Source organism: Haliotis asinina, chromosome 12, assembly GCF_037392515.1.
Source record: "Haliotis asinina isolate JCU_RB_2024 chromosome 12, JCU_Hal_asi_v2, whole genome shotgun sequence".
Taxonomy (NCBI): domain Eukaryota; kingdom Metazoa; phylum Mollusca; class Gastropoda; order Lepetellida; family Haliotidae; genus Haliotis; species Haliotis asinina.
Genome location: NC_090291.1, coordinates 57,594,775 through 57,615,104, shown reverse-complemented (window position 1 = coordinate 57,615,104; position 20,330 = coordinate 57,594,775). Strand labels below are relative to the sequence as shown.

Genomic DNA, 20,330 nt, shown 5'->3' with positions numbered 1-20,330 from the left:
CAGACATCAAGGACATATGGTGTATGACTGGAGGTGTACAGAGATCAAGGACATAAGGTGTATCAGTAGAGGTGTACAGAGATCAAGGACATATGTTGTATGTGTACAGACATCAAGGACATATGGTGTATGACTGGAGGTGTACAGACATCAAGGACATATGGTGTATGACTGGAGGTGTACAGACATCAAGGACATATGGTGTATGAGCAGAGGTGTACAGACATCAAGGACATATGGTGTATGACAGGAGGTGTACAGACATCAAGGACATGTGACGTATGACAGGAGGTGTACAGACATCAAGGACATGTGACGTATGACAGGTGTACAGACATCAAGGACATGTGACGTATGACAGGAGGTGTACAGACATCAAGGACATGTGACGTATGACAGGAGGTGTACAGACATCAAGGACATGTGACGTATGACAGGAGGTGTACAGACATCAAGGACATGTGACGTATGACAGGAGGTGTACAGACATCAAGGACATGTGACGTATGACAGGAGGTGTACAGACATCAAGGACATGTGACGTATGACAGGAGGTGTACAGACATCAAGGACATGTGACGTATGACAGGAGGTGTACAGACATCAATGAACATTTGATTACCCTCTCGTGCAGGGCAAGGGACGAAAAGTCAGAGCTAGTGTTCTGAAGACGCTGCAGTGAGTGTGTCAAGTCAAAGGTGTTGGAGAAGTAGAAGGCATCTGTCTTCAGGATCAGCTCCACCATGGACAAGTAGCTCCGGTTGTAGGAGGCCTGCACAAACAACATGGCATGATAGTAAAATAATATAGCAGTCATCAACCTTCAAGCCTTATGTCGAAAATATGAAATTAATTGTGCTTTACCGAGACACAAGCACCACAATTACACAGTGTCACTTATATCACAAGTTGTTCATTGGTCATGAGGTGGGGCTGGGCTGAATACCCTTGATGTTTGTTTATGTCAAACAAACACTGAGGCTACATCAAACCATGGGCCCTGAGGGACCTGTGAACAATGTATTGACCTCAATGTTAATTTGAATTGCTTGAACATACATGTTGAAGAATGGCTATCAACTGATCATACACTTCAGCCAACCTGTGTGAATCAGATGATTCAAATCTTGCATCTTGCTGTTTTTACCACTAGCATTATCGACATGGTGCAGTTCCCCTTCTTAATATTCACAGGGACTACATTTAAACGATTGGTAAAATTTTGTTATTAAAGGTCACATGCCACGTAAAATACAACTTTACAGATTCAGGTACCTTTCGGTATGCACTTGCCAAAACAAGTCATCAAAATTGCCAATTCAACCTATAAAGTTAAAAAAAACATGATGAAAAATACGCCCACGAAACAGGAGATCCAATGAATGACTAAGTTTCCCCAAAAGTGGTTTCAACAGTTGTGCTGTGCTGCGCCCATTGCGCATGCACAGTGAATAGGTTCGCAGAACTTGAAACCATATGCATGTCCAGATGAGCGATGAGCAGTATTCTAATCTTAGTTGTGTAAACAAACAATTAAATAATCTAAAGACAATATGCAATACACAGCTTCAATCATTGACCACATGCAATTTGAACTTAACACCTGTCAGGCTATACGCCATAAACAAAATAAATTGATTTGTGCTCCCGAGTCCTGTCTCTGCCGCATTATGCAATTAGGCAGGTGTGATAATTGTACACATGACATGTTTATATGTCTGTGGGTTGCAAACAAACTACATCCATTTTTCTGGATGATTGGATCTGATGGAAACTGGTGCAAACTCTTGACAGTTTCAAGTCCTGCTTTGTACTTGGACGAATGACAGAATCCAGCCACGCTGTAGTTTACCATCTCCTCTGAGATGATTTTTGATTGGATTGAACGCAAATTCAGAGAACATGTATTTACAAAACCCAACATCTCTGAATCCATTCTTTATGGATGACAACTTCTTCTAGTGTATATGATTTTGTTTGACAGCGGTATATGAATCCATACTGAAACGATGCATCAAGTACACAAAAAGAAGTTGTTATCCATAAAGAAACTTACTTTCTTGTGACTCGCCATTCTTCTAAAATGCACATGAAACAGATCATCTTTCTGTACATACAACGAGCCCTCAGCATATCAGCAAATGAACCAGACAATTGGAAGACGTCATTACACTTGAGTGCACAGCCACCCACTATGACTGGGCTCAGTCTCCTGTGGGCTTCATCTCGAGGGAAATAAGCCCAAGTACAAAATATTGAACTTCTGAATCCAGATTGTATGCTTATGATTTTGTTTATTTGTTTTTTACAAGCAGCAATGTATATTATATGTCATGAATAAGCAATAATTGTGTTTTAATTAAGCTTGATTTTTGGGGTTGCATGTGACTTTTAAGTTTTCTGTGTGAAGGGCAGGTTGTAGTACTCGTCATTAGGTGGAGTCACTCTCAGAGATATGCACCTAATTAGCAGCACACAAGGTCAGCTATTTAACCCATTCAACCATGCAGGTTTCACAAGAATGGAGGTGGTTGTCTACATCACAAACACTGTGTTCCACTCTGACAAATGCAAATTGACACAGCTCCCATTGTCAGAAGCTACAAATACACGCCATTTGGCATACAAGCAGTACAGATACAAACACTACAAGTATAAGCACTACTGATTTCAATTTCTGCATTTTCAATAGCTGAAGTTGCTCCTTGTGTTACGGTTTAGAAATGTAATTTTTTTATTTAAATTTTTCTACTTATCCCGAGTCATGCTTATTATGCTTATCTTCTCCCTCTGTGTGAATGAGAGTGGAACACATGAAATCCTTTGAAGTTCCCCCATTCGAAGAGAACGTACAATCACACTGACCCATGAGATGCCTCCCTTACTGCTGGCGCCCTAATCTGTCACATGACCGATGATGCTTGTCACTGTTTGACTCATGAACCTACCAGGATAGTGGGGAGGTTGGGTAGGCTTGACGTCATCAATAAGGATAAGTATACATTATAATTGTATACACTATTAGTCAGCCGTCTAACCCGCTCAGCCACCGCGACTTCCAAAAGCGGCTTAGACTGCTGACTTTGTGTGCTGGTGATTAGGTGCCTGACTCTGAGGGTGCGGATTCGAATCCCGGATGGGACTCTACCAAAGAAGTACTAGAATTTGTACTTTACTGAGAAAGTGTATTTGACCACTTTCTAAATGGCATCGTGTAATCAGCAGCAGCAGTAATTAACAGACAGTTACTAGCTCTATCAGCCAATTTACCAGACTTGACTCAAGTGCGTCCTCTTACTTGTCCCTCGCACGTCTATTTCTCATATTCCTTTGAGAATTTAGCTTTAGAGCTGACTAGTACAGTAAGTTGTATACAGGCTTTATAGTCTGGGTACAAATACATTACAGTGTAAAGACTATGAAGACTCAGTGTTTGGTGTATTACAGCATATATGGACATATCTTCTCTTATGGTAACCTCTGTTCAAGTACGGCCATATTTCACCTTGCGGCAAGAAATCGCAACAGGTATTATCTCCCTTGTTATTATCCAATCAGAACATGCGTTAAATAGACTTAGCTCCAATATGGCACAGAAGTAACCTTTGTGGGAAGAGAATGATCGTTATCAAGCTAAATGTGAATACAACCAAATAGTGAGAAGCTTATATACATGGTATGTTGTGACAAACAGTGGGTTAACATTAACAACAGCATGTAACAGACTAAACAAGTGGTACATAACTGGAAGAGTCCAGTAGGGAACTAAAACAAAAAGAGCACTAGTGATGAAGCCAATGACGTGGGAGATTAAGTAGTAACAACACGACACAAACATTAGAGAGTCTACGGTTTGATTAGTTCTTCACAGGCAGCTGGTATGTAGTATCCTTGGTCTCCACTGATCACAGTTTGTTGTGACAGATTTCGATGACTTCCAATAAGCACCCCGACACCCTCACACCCTCACATCCCTGTGCCCTGCAAAACGTGTTGCATGGGATAAAATGGATAGGAAGAATAAGTGTCGTATAGTGACCTCAGTTGCCTCCAACTGTTCACTAGGGCAATGGAGCAGAGAGTGACAAACATGGTTGCTCATGTGACCGACTAGGGCACCAACAGTAACAGAGGTTACTTGTGGTGAGTGTGATTGTACATCCTCTTCAAAAGAGGGAACGTGAAGGGATTTCCAATGTTCCATTATCAGTCACATAGAGGGAGGAATCAGCATGAGCACGAAATATTTTACCTTACAAGTTACTTCTCGATTTCTCACTACTCGTCTGCAGAGCCAGTCCAGATGTCTTACTGCTAGTCTCCAGTGCCAGTCCACATTTCTTACTACTAGTTGGCGCAGCCAGTCAAGATTTCTTACTACTAGTCTGTAGAGCCAGTCCAGATGTCTTACTGCTAGTCTCCAGTGCCAGTCCACATTTCTTACTACTAGTTGGCGCAGCCAGTCAAGATTTCTTACTACTAGTCTGTAGAGCCAGTCCAGATGTCTTACTGCTAGTCTCCAGTGCCAGTCCACATTTCTTACTACTAGTTGGTGCAGCCAGTCAAGATTTCTTACCATTAGTCTGCAGAGCCAGTCCACATTTCTTACTGCCGGTACTAGTCTACAATATTAGCACAGACTCATAAGTACTAGCTTGCAGTGTATATGAAGCCACCCACTGGTGTCTGACCTGTTGCTCTGTGAGATGCAGCATCGTTCTCTTGTAGGAGTGGGTTTCTGTGTCTGTCAGCTGCCATATTGTGTGTCCGTTGATCTCACCAACCTTCTCCCGCTTCGTCATCACAATCAGGTACGGGCCTGCAAACAGTAACAACACAGACATCACAACACTTTCTTTCACTCCCACAGACACTTTCACTCACATGTACATCAGTGCCTCTAATAATCCAGAAACATTCATCTGCTCTGTCACTGTTATGTGAGAGCTGGATGGGTAGGTGATGGCATACTAGCATAACACTTGCTACTGAGATGTCAGGCAAATTGCAAAAGACTGTAAATGTTCAAAGTATTCTACCTTGTTTACATATGTAGACTTCTACTGCTTCACATTATGTTATTTCTCTTGTACAACTAGAATCCATACTTTTCTTACAGCAAGCACCTTGCTCTGACTGATCATGGGTCTCCCACCTGACATTACTTTTATCATACAAATTGCAGTTTTCTTCATCCAGACTCATATCATTGCTAGCATCCAACTGAAGGTCGTGGGTCAGCCATCTAAGTTGGATACACACAGACTGCACATAAGATTGGGAACTCTTCAATCCTCTTGATGTTGATAAACAAGGTACCTCAATCGTACCACTTATGCTCCGATTTATGTAGTAAAACGGGTGCATGGACTCAGTCATTGGTTATGGACAGTAAACTGATGTCAACAAATCTCTGTGATATGGGGGAGTTATTCTTCTTGCTGATACTGTGACAATTGGCTTCTTCAAGGAGGGAACTGTACAATGTCTCTTAAAGTTTAGCAAGCTTTGCAAACATGCCTTATATGCTTAAAACAGACTAGTGGTGTAATGATTCATTCAAATCCGATACAGAGACTTGATACAAAGTTTTACATTGTGGTATATCCCTATACAATACTTCAAATGGGCCACAATAATTCAAAGTTTACCTTGGAATATAGCCGAATCACAATATCTGTCATACATATAAGACAGCATTTTCTCGAAAATTCTTACATCAAGAGCAGTGTCAGAATGCTCACATGTAATTGACATTCTCAAAGTCCATTTATAAACTTAATTATACCGTATCCGAATGAACATTGAGTGAGTGAATGAGTTTAGTTTTACGCCGCACTCAGCAATATTCCAGCTATACGGCGGTGGTCTGTAAATAATCAAGTCTGGACCAGACAATCCAGTGACCAACAACATGAGCATCAATCTGCAAATTTGGGAACCGATGACATGTGTCAACCAAGTCAGCGAGCCTGTCGTTTAGATAGAAGGCACTGCATAGACCTTTCTGATGTAGATAGGTGATGATCGGTTTGGTTATTCATGTAAATATCCACTGGGCCAACGAAATTCCAAATGGCAGTACCTTTCATTGGTAGTGTTTCCCGTTGAACAGCAATCAAAGATATTTCCTGGACCCAGGATGCATCGGGACATGGAGATATGCATCTTTCAGATCTCTACTCGCAATAAAATCATTGGGTCGGATGAGATGTCTCAGCTAAGGCAAGTGTATCATTTTGAACTTCTCCGACCTAAAGAAAGTAATTCTTTGTTGAAGTGCTTCATATTGTATATGAGCCAGAACGTTTCTTTGGAGTTCTTCTTGGGCACAAGGAAGATCAGAGAATAGAACCCTGGGGTGAGTTAGAGTTGATCCATTATTTCTACAGCTTCTTTCTGTAGTAATATGTCAGTAGCATCTTTCAATTTTATTCTCTGTATTTCTGGGTAGGTGTGTGCCAACTGATTGTTGGTCAACGCAGGCCTCGACTTGAGTTGGATTTAGTAGTCTTCTCGTAGAACTTCTATGGTGTAATCGTCCTCGAGTTCTTCCAGTACTGCCCAAGAGATCCGCCCACAATTGACAGTTCTACAGGAATGACTGGATGTGGGAGCAACCAATCATTCCAGACATGATCTTCACGACCAAGATCTTCTTGCACCCCAATAGGAGTGTCCTCAGCCAGAATAACGACTGTTGGTACTGGCGCGACGAAACGACCCCAAGTAACAGCCACGAGTGGTTGTAGATTTCTTTTCTTTGGATCGCTCTATTGCCAGAAAAGGGATCTCCGATGACTACAACATGATGACGGACAATACACATTGTTCATTGTTTGGATCGACTTAATTAACATTTTTAATTCCTTGGAGTCTTGTGATACTTCCTGTGATAGTTGACCGATGTTGCTCTCAACCAAATTAGGTGCTGCCCAAGATGTCCGTTAAGGAGGCTTCATGTTAATGTCTGGCCATGTACAGGCGCTCAGTTACCCCTGCTGATGTAGTAGTGTAATACCTGTCGATGTAGATGCTAAGTGGTCTGAGATAAACCCTTGATCTTCACACTGGGTGGCAAGCGCCGACATTCATTCTTCTTCCGTTTTTTCGGATTCTTAAAGAACAAATCAACTCAAAAATTTTTGTACTCTTTTAACCATTACGTATGAAAATGGTTAGTCTTAAGTGAAACACCAAACTCCAACAAAAAACTTGTGGTTAATTCATACTGAACAATCAAGAATTGCCAAAAAGTCGTCTGCTTCACTCTCACTCGCCAACATAACCACAGACAGGTTACCTAGCTCTGTGACCAGAGCACTGCAGTGATGTCATGTGAGGAACGATTTTCAGTTAGTTGTATAGAAAATGTGTAGGAAACTCATCATATTGTTGATTTCTCAAGGTCAACAAATTGTTGTGTTGCCGTCAATTGCTCCTTGAGGTTGGGGGTGGTGTCATTATGCACAGATTTCCACCAGACTCTGCAGTTCATGTTAAATGTTGCAAAGCAAGCATTGTGGACACCTGTGGTATATGCTAATTTGGATGGTTCACCCCCTACCTCGCTTCCAGGATAGCAAATGCTATTGAGATTTGCTTTCATCGAGTTATAAAACTACTTATTACTCATAGCTGACCACAAGGATTTTGCATTAACACACCAATTTCTTCCTTGGGAGCGAGGTTGTAGTCAAAGTGACAATAATATTGTAAGTAATATTATAATTTATATTGACCCCCGCCTCACTTCCAAGAGTAATATTGTTATGTTACAAGAAATGTCAAGCAAAATCCATCAATCAAATACATATTTTACTATCAGTAGACAGTAATTTTGATTTTATAGCTTGGTGAAAACAAACTTAATTGTAAACCAAAAGTCACTGTGTTCTGTAATCTGATTGGTTGAAAAACATGATCAAATGGTATTAGATTCTCGGAAACTGCAAGACTATTCACCGCGTATTTACACCTAAACAATTGTTTTGTTGTGTCAACAGTGGTGACGTCATTCAAATCATATTGTGACGTAAAGTTAGAATGACGTCATAAATGAGCAACTCCAGATGCTACCATGGGAACCAGCTGAAACAGCCATCTGATGACACTTTACTGCTGTACTCATACTCGATGTAAACGAGTGCAGACAGTAAAACCCCTTTGGTTTACTTTTTTGTTTACAATGTCGATAAACATCATGTGTTGGCCAATTTTCGGGTGTTATTGAGTATTTGAAGCACGGGAATATTTCATTTGAAACCTCTGGCTGACGCCGTCGGTTCCAAATGCATTCCCGTGCTTCAAATACTCAATAACACCCGGAAATTGGCCAACACATGATGTTTATCTCCTAAATAGCATTTATCCTCAGACAGGGCGCTGCCATTTTTCAAAATTGTTAAGTCACAGACTTAAGTCCATTAGAATTAATGAGATTATGGTTTGTTTTCATCAAGTCAGAAAATCAAAACTACTTTCTGCTAGTAGTTAAATATGTATTTGTGTCATGGCCAAAAAGCAGTCTGCATGACAGCTTGTAACGTAACGACTTCTTCCACGGAAGCGAGGTGGGGTCGAAGTGACAATACTAAATTTCATGTTTAATTCACTTCATTTATAAATGTCCACTCTCCAGTATGTAGACACTAATCAATGTAGGTCCTTATATTTGGTCTTATAATCCTAATTTGTTTATAATCATACTTGTATGTATTTTAAAACTTAACAAAAAGAAGCAATCTGCTGATAATCATAGTGAATGTATACTAGGAATGTAATATCTAAACACTTCATAGTTTGCCAATATTAATTAAATTCACACACACGCCCTAGTGTATGTTGTCTGTTTCAGTACACTGCATGACGAAAACAATGATTCTGTTGCATGCTTCTGTTTAATAAAAGCAAAATGCAAATATTAACATCAAAACAAATGAAAGTTATAGGGAGCAATGTCAGGCTATTATCTTGTTCGAGGAATGCATCCATCAATGTTCACAAAAACAAGTGATATGCAATTCATCTGCTAATTTCCCAAGTGATGTGTCTTTTAACAGTATAATATACAATAAAGTGATGTATTGTTTGAGGTATTTAACATTGGTGTATAGTCTTATTGGTCACCCAAGATAGCACACCTGGCAGCTAATTATATAATGTCCATCATTCTTCTAGTAAATGTACATACATAAACACTACCTTCTGACAAATCCACAATTAATTCCACATATAAGTAATTAATCAATCAGCGTATTGTCGGATAATCCTTTGATCGATACACACACATGAAATACCAAATGGGGGACCTTTGGGTAAATTAAGTGGTGTTACCACTAATTGTACCTGTCATAAATTCATTAACTGACCATCAAGTGAATGAGGACATATAACGTGTAGGTTTATACCACCTAACACAAGTTACAAGGGAGTATTAATTGCAGTATTGCATGTGAAAACTTAAGGGCCGACATTATTACGAGTGAGTTTAGTTTTACGCAGCACTCAGCAATATTCCAGCTATATGGTAGCAGTCTGTAAATAATCAAGTCCAGACCAGACAATCCAGTGATCAACAACATGAGCATCAATCTGAGCAATTGGGAAGCGATGTCAGTCAGCTGTCGCAATTTCAGGTTTGCACAAACCTGAAATGTAGATGACTTTTACATCGGCCCTCATATATATACCTCATATTACGTGACAGAGACGATACTCTGATTGGATGAAATTTTGTTCACAGCTGAGAATTGTGCGCTGTTGTCAAAAAGGTCGATTTGAGGTAATCAAAGATCAAAATGAGCAGTTTTAACACCGGGATTTTTTTATAATGATGCCACTGAGTGATTAAAGTATTTGCACCCCCTAGAGGATATGTGAAAAAAAGACGCTTAAATGCGCCTCATCTTGCTAAGCCAAAAAACGCTATGTGTATTGTTGTATCAAGTTGTGCTAACCTCTTATCTTCAACTCTGTAACTTTGTGACTTCGTCTCGGAGACAAGGTAGAAATCTTCATATACCTCAGAGCTTCCATAAAATGCTCCATGTTGTGACGTCTAAATCTCCGTGCATTAAATGCAAGAGTATGTTGACCTTGAGTCTTTGATGCTTTACCAAAATCTGCTTCTAAATTATCAGCAACGTCAGAGATGGGCTTCATCAGCAGAATGGTGATCGATTTAAAGTCATCACCCTTTATACAATATGTTTCGGCCGGGTTGGATGTCTTCTTTGGGGATGATATCGGAAGGCCGTCCACTACCCATGATAAAACTCCGACATCTAGGCAGATATATGCATCATCTTTACCTTTATCTATAAAAACCTCCGCTGGTTGTGTATCTTCAACGCAAGTCTCATCAATTCCCCGATGATTGCTATCATCATCAGTATGTTGCCCTGGATAGATGTCGAGTTTCTTTTCTACAGCCTGACACACCTTACAGGTGAGTACTTCTACAAAATCTTCAGTAATGTAATCTTCAACGTTGCTATGAGACCACTTCTTTGTGACAATTGCCCGAGTCTCGTCTTTAGATCTGGACGACATCATGACTAGAGATATATGGGACTGAATCACTGTTGCTACAATAATAATGGGCGTTTTGAGAATGCATCAACACATGGATTTCATTCAAAGCAAAGCTGTTCATTCAGTTAGTCTGGTCTACAGTGATTTATCGACCTGCCTGAAAAACATCAAGATTCATAATGACACCCCATGCACGTGTTGGAGGCTCCCACGTTGTGCACGTGCTTCCCATGCATTAAGTTTGGGCGTGGTGATAACGTGAAATGATGCTGCACACACAAGATGAATGTCATTGTAATGTTGCTCAATTGGTTTTCATTCTACCAGACTTCAAAGTTCAGATTCCCCTACTTTTCTAGAAGAGTATATTTGATATCAGCAGGCACTTGGGTGCGATTCTCTATGTACTCACTTTCATTACGAGTAAATCGAGAAAAAAAGGAGTAAATCGACTGCCATGCTAAACTGGCCAAACAGTCTAAATGTAGCAAACAAAGATCACAATTGCAATTATAGCATAGCAGTATAGTTCTATTATTAGCCACTCGGTGCTTCTGTTAATAAGAGCCCTTAAAACGTAATTTGTAATAAAAGGGTAAATGCATTGTTTTATCAAACTGATTTATTGAACTAAATTCTGAGCTTCACTCTTAGTAAAACTTGAGTCAAGTTCTTCCAGCATCTGATTCCTGTTCATCTTTTCCATCCCTGTGATAAGAATAGCTCGTAAATCTACCTTGATTGTATCACATATGGTCTGATGTGTCTTGGAAAGCAGAGGGCCATGGGTTCTCGGTCAATAGTTTTGGGAGAGTAGCATCACTTCATCCAATCAATGTGAGTATTACAAGTATCATGTGAACATATATTGTTCACAGAAATGAACACAAATTCAGCTAAGTACTTGGTCGCCTTATCTCTCCATGTTGATGGCTGATATCACCTGGAGTTTTCTTCCTTTTCCAACTTGTTTTCGTTGTAATGCAAATAAAAAAATTGCAAAATCACATATGGCAAAAAAAACATTTAGAACTTAAATTGCACTTTGAAATAATACAAGAGAAACAAGATAGGTGTGGGTCATGGTTGGATATTCTGAAATAGAGATACAACAATGTTCTTCCCAAGCGTTCCGTAGGGTGAAAATGGAGAGTGATCAGTAACCCCATGGCCAGGAGGACACTGGGGCACACTTGCATGCAGGAGGTGTGCTCAGGAAAAATGCTATTGGGGACATAGAGACAGGTTCCCACCTTCTAGCAGAAGCAATGATATTAGTCAGGATAAGGAAAACTTACTATTATTTTCTGCCTCATACACGGACAGTTGCATCTGCTGAGGAGGAGATGTGTTTCCCCACATCTCTTAGATATCCTAGTTGTGAATTAGGCCTCTTGAAAATTTATAATGTTTATTGTGTGAATCGGGACCAAATCCAGACAGTCTATGATGTGATGGGGCAGAGTTTTCCAAGGGATTATGGTTACAATACTAGTTTATTGTACAGTGTCTACAGCTGAATCAAAAGGAAAGAAAACATGTGCAGTTAACAGGTAATACTTTTGCCAAGAAAACCTGCAGGACACAACCGACTGCTCCCTACCCACAATTCCTTCAGCAACCTGCAAATTCTGATTTGAGTTGCATACTGCATGAGACCATGGGTTACACAGCAAGCACATATCACATCGAACCTCTTACTAAGTTGTAAGCACTCTTCTTACATGAATGAACATTATTATGGATACTGAACATTATCACCTACCTGCAACAAGTCGGATGATGCCCACAACTCCATAGATGAGTTTGGTGATAGCAGCAGCAGGAATCTGGCCCTGGTTCACTGGAAGGCAGAATACACTCTGTGACACACTCCATGACACACTCGAGAAACCAGGCCCTTATGTACTGACTGGCCTTATGTAGGCATGGCAACATCTATAAATCAGCACCTTGTGTATTAACTGGCCTTATGTAGGCACGGCAACATCTATAAACCAGCAACTTGTGAATGAACTGGCCTTATGTAGGCATGGCAACATCTATAAATCAGCACCTTGTGTATTAACTGGCCTTATGTAGGCACGGCAACATCTACAAACCAGGCCCTTGTGTATTAATTGGCCTTGTGTAGGCATGGCAACAACATCTATAAACCAGCACCTTGTGTATTAAGTGGCCTTGTGTAGGCATGGCAACATCTATAAACCAGCACCTCGTGTACTGACTGGCCTTGTGTAGGCATGGCAACATCTATAAACCAGCACCTCGTGTACTGACTGGCCTTATGTAGGCAGGGCAACATCTATAAACCAGCAACTTGTATATTAACTGGCCTTATGTAGGCATGGCAACAACATCTATAAACCAGGCCCTTGTGTACTGACTGGCCTTACGCAGGCATGGCAACATCTATAAACCAGCACCTCGTGTACTGACTGGCCTTACGCAGGCATGGCAACATCTATAAACCAGCACCTCGTGTACTGACTGGCCTTATGTAGGCAGGGCAACATCTATAAACCAGCAACTTGTATATTAACTGGCCTTATGTAGGCATGGCAACAACATCTATAAACCAGGCCCTTGTGTATTGACTGGCCTTATGTAGGCATGGCAACATCTATAAACCAGCAACTTGTGAATGAACTGGCCTTATGTAGGCATGGCAACATCTATAAATCAGCACCTTGTGTATTAACTGGCCTTATGTAGGCACGGCAACATCTACAAACCAGGCCCTTGTGTATCAATTGGCCTTGTGTAGGCATGGCAACAACATCTATAAACCAGCACCTTGTGTATTAAGTGGCCTTGTGTAGGCATGGCAACATCTATAAACCAGCACCTCGTGTACTGACTGGCCTTGTGTAGGCATGGCAACATCTATAAACCAGCACCTCGTGTACTGACTGGCCTTATGTAGGCAGGGCAACATCTATAAACCAGCAACTTGTATATTAACTGGCCTTATGTAGGCATGGCAACAACATCTATAAACCAGGCCCTTGTGTACTGACTGGCCTTACGCAGGCATGGCAACATCTATAAACCAGGCCCTTGTGTACTGACTGGCCTTATGTAGGCATGGCAACATCTATAAACCAGGACCTTGTGTATTAAATGGCCTTACGTAGGCATGGCAACATCTATAAACCAGGACGTCGTGTACTGACTGGCCTTACAAAGGCATGGCAACATTTATAAACCAGGGCCCGCTTGCACAGAGCAATCTTAGTTACAACCAATCTTAGGCCCCCACAATCAACTTTACAATCACCATACAATTGCTATAATCCACTTGCACAAACACAATCTTAAGACAGCATGGATTTAAGATCGCAATTTTAACTAAGATCGAACTTCAATGTTGGAGGTAGACATTTCCTAAACTCGACTCCTCTCTACAGTTGTCTTCAAGTGCGCATAGCATGCAGCGCAAATAAAACGTGGATCTGGTTACTGCACGCAAATGACACCCTTCCTTAATCGCACCTTGCAGATTTTTCATGAAAACAACACAAAACCCCCCAAAACCCCAACCCAAAAATCTTTGAAGGAAAGTTGAAGCAGGAAGCGATAATGTGCAAGGTAACATGTATAATCACTCGTACCTCAGGGATTATTCTCTAATTTTTCTACATTCTAATTTTTTATGAACTAGACGTGATACTGCAACCACAGAAATGTCATGTTTTATGCAAGTAATGCAATACAAACAAATACGTTAACAAATTGGGTCTTGAGTTATTGACCTAATAATCATGAAATTAAAAGATAGCACATAAATAAAATTTCCTTATGACATAACACCTAAATGTACCATGATTTGTCAGTGGCTGTCAGTTGAACATAGTTTGGCATCTTGTAAGTGTTATTTGGAGTAAAATCCCAAATATATCCCACAAACATTAGATTTGATTACACGATGCCATTTAGAAAGTGGTCAAAAGCAACATATGTCATATTTGGGATTTCACTTTCTTAGTAAAGTACAAATTCAAGTACTTTTTTCGGTTGAGTCCCATCCGGGATTCGAACCCGCACCCTCAGAGTCAGGCACCTAATCGCCAGCACACAAAGTCAGCCGTCTAGCCTGCTCAGCCACCGCGACTTCCATACACAGAGTACGCAATCTAGACTACCAGTTGTCCGACTTTCATTTTTGGAAGTCGCGGTGGCTGAGCAGGCTAGGCGGCTGACTTTGTGTGCTGGCGATTAGGTGCCTGACTCTGAGGGTGCGGGTTCGAATCCCGGATGGGACTCAACCGAAAAAAGTACTTGAATTTGTACTTTACTAAGAAAGTGAAATCCCAAATATGACATATGTTGAAACATTAGATTTGTAAAGATATGAAAGTGTGACATGACTGTGGGAGTGTTGTGGAAAATTCATGACAAGGAAATATGAAAACGTTATTATTTTGTGTGTGTTGTATGTGCTGTTGAATGCTCATCCACAGTATATTAATTACTTTATGATATTCTGTTGATAATTATTTTTTCGTTTTGTTAAAAAAACGTTTTAGGCAAATTTCACACACCCCAGCAAGTGTATTTTTCCTGTTTGAAGAATACTTTATTTAAAATGCATAGTTTACAACTCTTGTCTCTGGTCAGATTCAATTTTTACAACTAGAAAAAACATAATTCTGCACGTTATCCAACTGTAGATTATTTCAATGATAAACTAAGACAAAATCATTAACCGAAAAGAAACACATGGAGATCTGTTCTGTCACAACAGAACATGCATTGTATTTAGGCATTGAAGACCCCAAAAACTAAGATTAGCTGCCCTTGAGTTATTGAAAAGGTTATGGCCACTGCTAATCGCATGCAGACACCTTTCATTACTATCGTTTCCTTGTTTATCGAAAAGGTATGGTGTTCATACTTTTTCCAACACTGAATCGGGTGAGAATTGTACTCTATGATATCGACTCGATAATGATGTTATTCACTACCTCATATAACGATACTTCAAACATTAAATCAATGTTGCATTCTCCGTGTTGTTGAAGTGTTGAGGCGAAACATACAGTTTTATGCAATATAAAAGCAATCCCCAAACGCAAAGCTAATTATTTGCGTGAAACTGACAACAACTTTAACGCCATTTTGCTACTGACTACAATGATCTTAGCTCCTTACAACTGGTTGCGACCAATTGTAAGTTTTGATTGTAACTTACAATGATCTTAGCCTACAATCGCTTTGTGCAAGTGGATGGCGATTGTAGCCGAAGCCTAAGATCGCAATCTTAAGAATTTACAATAATTGTAGCTCTAAGATCGTTTTGTGCAAGTGGGCCCAGAAACTTGTGTATTAACTAGCTTTACGTAGGCATGGCAACATAAAAAAACAAGGACCTTGTGTACTGACTGGCCTCATGTAGACATGGCAACATCAACGAAAACATAGATGACAGCTACATCTGCACTAGTTACCTCTTCAGGAAACATCATGGGTATGTGGCATTTTCTAAAATATTCCTACCAATCACCAGCCACCATGACTTTCACAAATATGGAACTGGCATACTTTGCATACATTTCTGATGAGTGTAAATTGGCACAGTTCCCACGGCCAAAAGCTATGATTACACAATGCCATTTAGGAAGAGATCAAATGTATCATATGTCATATTTGGGATTTCACTTTCTTAGTAAAGTACAAATTCGAGTACCTTCTTGGTTAAGTCCCATCCAGGATTCGAACCTGCACCCACAGAGTCAAACACCTAATTGCCAGCAAACAAAGTCAGCCACCTAGTTTGCTCAGCCACCGCGACTTCCACAAAAACGAAAGTCGGACAAGTGGTAGTGTAGGCTGCATACTTTCTGTACCCCTCTGATAAGTGCAAACTAAAACAAAAATGTGGAAGTCACAGTGGCTGAGTACCATTCACATAATAGAGGAAAACTTTACAGTGCTGGGATAATGTCTGTTTCTGCCCTTGATCAATCCCCAAGAGTGGCTGGACAAGAGACCACAAGGCACACATTAGACATTGAACTTTACAGTGCTGGGATAATGTCTATTTCTGCCCTTGATCAATCCCCAAGAGTGGCTGGACAAGAGACCACAAGGCACACATTAGACATTGAACTTTACAGTGCTGGGACTATGTCTATTTCTGCCCTTGATCAATCCCCAAGAGTGGCTGGACAAGAGACCACAAGGCACACATTAGACATTGAACTTTACAGTGCTGGGACTATGTCTAACTCAGTAAATCCCCAAGAGTGGCTGGACAAGAGACCACAAGGCACACAATAGACATTGAACTTTACAGTGCTGGGATAATGTCTATTTCTGCCCTTGATCAATCCCCAAGAGTGGCTGGACAAGAGACCACAAGGCACACAATAGACATTGAACTTTACAGTGCTGGGACTATGTCTAACTCAGTAAATCCCCAAGAGTGGCTGGACAAGAGACCACAAGTCACACATTAGACATTGAACTTTACAGTGCTGGGACTATGTCTAACTCAGTAAATCCCCAAGAGTGGCTGGACAAGAGACCACAAGGCACACAATAGACATTGAATTTTACAGTGCTGGGACTATGTCTAACTCAGTAAATCCCCAAGAGTGGCTGGACAAGAGACCACAAGGCACACAATAGACATTGAACTTTACAGTGCTGGGACTATGTCAAACTCCCCATGAGTGGCTTGACATCACCTTGTAGTGTGATTTCCTGGGACACCCGGTCGATAACCAGCAGCTCATTTGCACCTGCTTTAGTCGGCTCGATGATGAACTTGTCAGATGTAATATGTCTGAAACAATAGGGTTGAGAACTATATCCACACATACATTGGAAATACATGTACAAAGCTATCAGTAGGACTTTGATAGTTGTGTCGAGAATAAGTCTGGCAGGTTGTGTTACTTGTGTCATCGTCATTAGCTATCAATATCCAGGAGCTGGACATCAGGCTAGTTGTTCTAAAAAAGTCTGTATTTCTACAAACCTCTTAGGCCCATTTTTAACACACTGGATATAATCAAAGTTAAGAATTCTTAGAGATACGAATGTTTTGAGAATAAAGATCCTTGGGTCATTGTCACCAGCAAGCAATACCTAGGAAACTTGACACCTGGGTTGTGTTATTTGTGTTGTTGTCATCAGCAGACAATACCTAGGAAACTTGACACCTGGGTTGTGTTATTTGTGTTGTTGTCATCAGCAGACAATACCTAGGAAACTTGACACCTGGGTTGTGTTATTTGTGTTGTTGTCATCAGCAGACAATACCTAGGAAACTTGACACCTGGGTTCTGTTATTGTCATCAGCAGTCAATATCTAGGAACAGGACTGCAAGGTTGTTATGTATGACACACATATATTGTGTTCACTGATAATTAACAGTCGCAAAAATTTTCCTTGGTAGTCTGAGATCAACAGGTGCATCCTGTCCAACTAAGAGACAAAGTAAAACTTTCCAATTGTTTGTCTTTTTACTAATTGTTTAAAACATAACTAACATTAGTAATACATGGTGATGATAGTATTATGTGATAAAGCAATGTACATGCTGATTGCCTATAGATGTTAGTTGGGACACGTGAAGGTCCGAGGTAGAACAGGCCTTCAGCAACCTATGCTTGCCAAGAAAGCCACTATCCTTGTCGCAAGAGGCACCTAACGGGATCAGGTGGCCGGGAGGTTCGCTGACTTGGTAGACGCATATCATCGGTTTTCAACTGCGTAGATTGATGCTCATGCTGTTGATAACTGGACTCAATTATTTACAGAGCCCCATCATACAGCCGGAATACTGCTGAGTGCAGTGTAAAACTAACCTTATTCACACATAGATGTTGACTGAAAATGTAACATGGCCAGACATGGTGATGACTGTAGTACGTAACAAGGCAATACATGACGATTGCGCTATGTAACATGATAAAATATACATATATATATCTATATATACAAAATAACATTAAACATTAAACATAAAAATCCATGCAATGTACCTTTCAAAGATATACTTAACTCTGGAGGAAACTCTGAAACTTTTATTGTGATTGAAAATCCTTTTTCGCATGATGTCCTAAGAGCATGGAAACTATTTCACAAACAACATTATGTTGACCCAAACAACACTGATGAACACTGATCCCAACCACTATGGTTCAATCACAACTTCAAAAACTCTACATATTTCTTAAAAAAATTGGGCAGAGAAATGGATTATGAATATTAGGGATGTACGTGATGAGAATGGATTACTATCAATAGAATTTTTAAAAAAGAATTATCACCCTTCTCTCTGTCAGCAATTATACCTCATCATCATCATTTGATGTCAAAGATCAAATTCCATTTTCTTCCAATTGTGGGAAAATGTTTTTCTATCAGACATAAAAAGTTGTATATAGGTAAACAAATTCATTTGAATACTGCTATGTGACAGTGCTGTTTGTGGAGTAACAATGTCAGTTTGGTACCCAGTCCATGTGATATTCACTGAGGAAGGAACAGTGTGTGTTATATTTACACACAGGATTGGAGTGAAGCTGACCACAGTATAGAACAACCTGGCAGGTGCTACAAGGAGCACCCAAGAATCATGTATCAACCAGATGTTGGATTACCATTACCATTGCTATACCATACCATACCATACTATATCTTTCTATACTATTCTATACTACTAGATATTTGCATAGCACCGATATCCAGTTGGTTCAACTGCTCAAGGGCGCTTTGTTTTTCCTTCCCTTGATCATCGGATGTCCATCACAACAGCACTTAGTATTTTCAACCTCAACTCCCTGGGATCATACAACTCTTGCAGCCTACCAGGCGCACCGAGTTAATGTGGCTTTCCCATCTTTACGAGGCACTCATTCACAGCTTGGTGGACTGGGACAGATAGTCACAGTACTTTGTCCCATGTTTACTGCACGTTGCTGTACCCGCAACAAGGTGTTTGCATGTATTTGTGTAGCCACCATCTGGCCATCTACCAACAGATTCGTGGGTTCTCTTAAGTGCACAGGGTTGTGTACTGCACACTAGGGGTTGTGACAACACTGAAACAGTCTGCACACAGGTGGGTTCGATCCTGGCACCTTAGACAGCTCGCCCACCACGCCCCCACGGCATGTATGGTAAGTATATATGGAAGTCCTATCAAGTGTTCACTGATTTAGTCAAGTCCAGGGTACCACAGCTAGAATAAGGATTGTTCTGAGACATCTGGACTTCTTTTGTTGATAAGTATGTTTCTGCATATTGTTAAACACGGTAACTTTATTTCAGAGACCAAATGCAAGTCTACAACTGAATCTACCTGCCATGGACGTTTGTATGTCTGACAATTTCCTTATCAGTAAAATCAACTTGTTGGTATCTGGTCAAGCAATATAGTATATGTGTGAAAAGTTAATAAACAGTTGTATTGGGGAGTCGAAAAAACTGGCGTACTCTGTTGTTCTTATTCAATAAACAGTGACCGAGCACTGGTAACCTTTGACACCTGGGATCACCTGACGCGATCAATTATACCAACAGAAGCTCTTCGGTTAAGAATGCACAAATCAGTGTGCGGTGGGGAGATGCCCGCATATCTCAGAGAAACGTCCATCTAAATGTGCTTATGCGCATCTCCTTAGACTCACGAAAACAGCTATCACAGATACCAAACCGCATTGCTCATAACACACCCACTTACAATCGAAGAGAATCGTGCACCGCCATTTTCACGGTGACGTGGAATGTTCCTCCATCAAGCTGAAGAGTTCAAGGAGGGGAGACAATTCCAAATTGA

The 20,330-nt window shown here is 40.5% G+C and overlaps 1 protein-coding gene across 1 annotated transcript in view; it reads right to left on the bottom strand.

Moving 5' to 3' along the window:
• Window positions 1–20,298, bottom strand: part of LOC137257336 (phosphatidylinositol-3-phosphatase SAC1-like) — a 42,541-nt gene extending 22,243 nt beyond the window's left edge. The window contains exons 1-5 of the mRNA XM_067794637.1: window positions 20,235–20,298; window positions 17,229–17,326; window positions 12,302–12,379; window positions 4,692–4,819; window positions 623–772 (exon numbers count right to left, since the gene is read on the bottom strand). Of these exons, the coding sequence (XP_067650738.1) occupies window positions 623–772; window positions 4,692–4,819; window positions 12,302–12,379; window positions 17,229–17,326; window positions 20,235–20,260 (480 nt within the window). The 5' untranslated portion in view covers window positions 20,261–20,298. The remainder of the gene's footprint in view (window positions 1–622; window positions 773–4,691; window positions 4,820–12,301; window positions 12,380–17,228; window positions 17,327–20,234) is intronic.
• Between the last annotated feature and the right edge of the window lie 32 nt (window positions 20,299–20,330).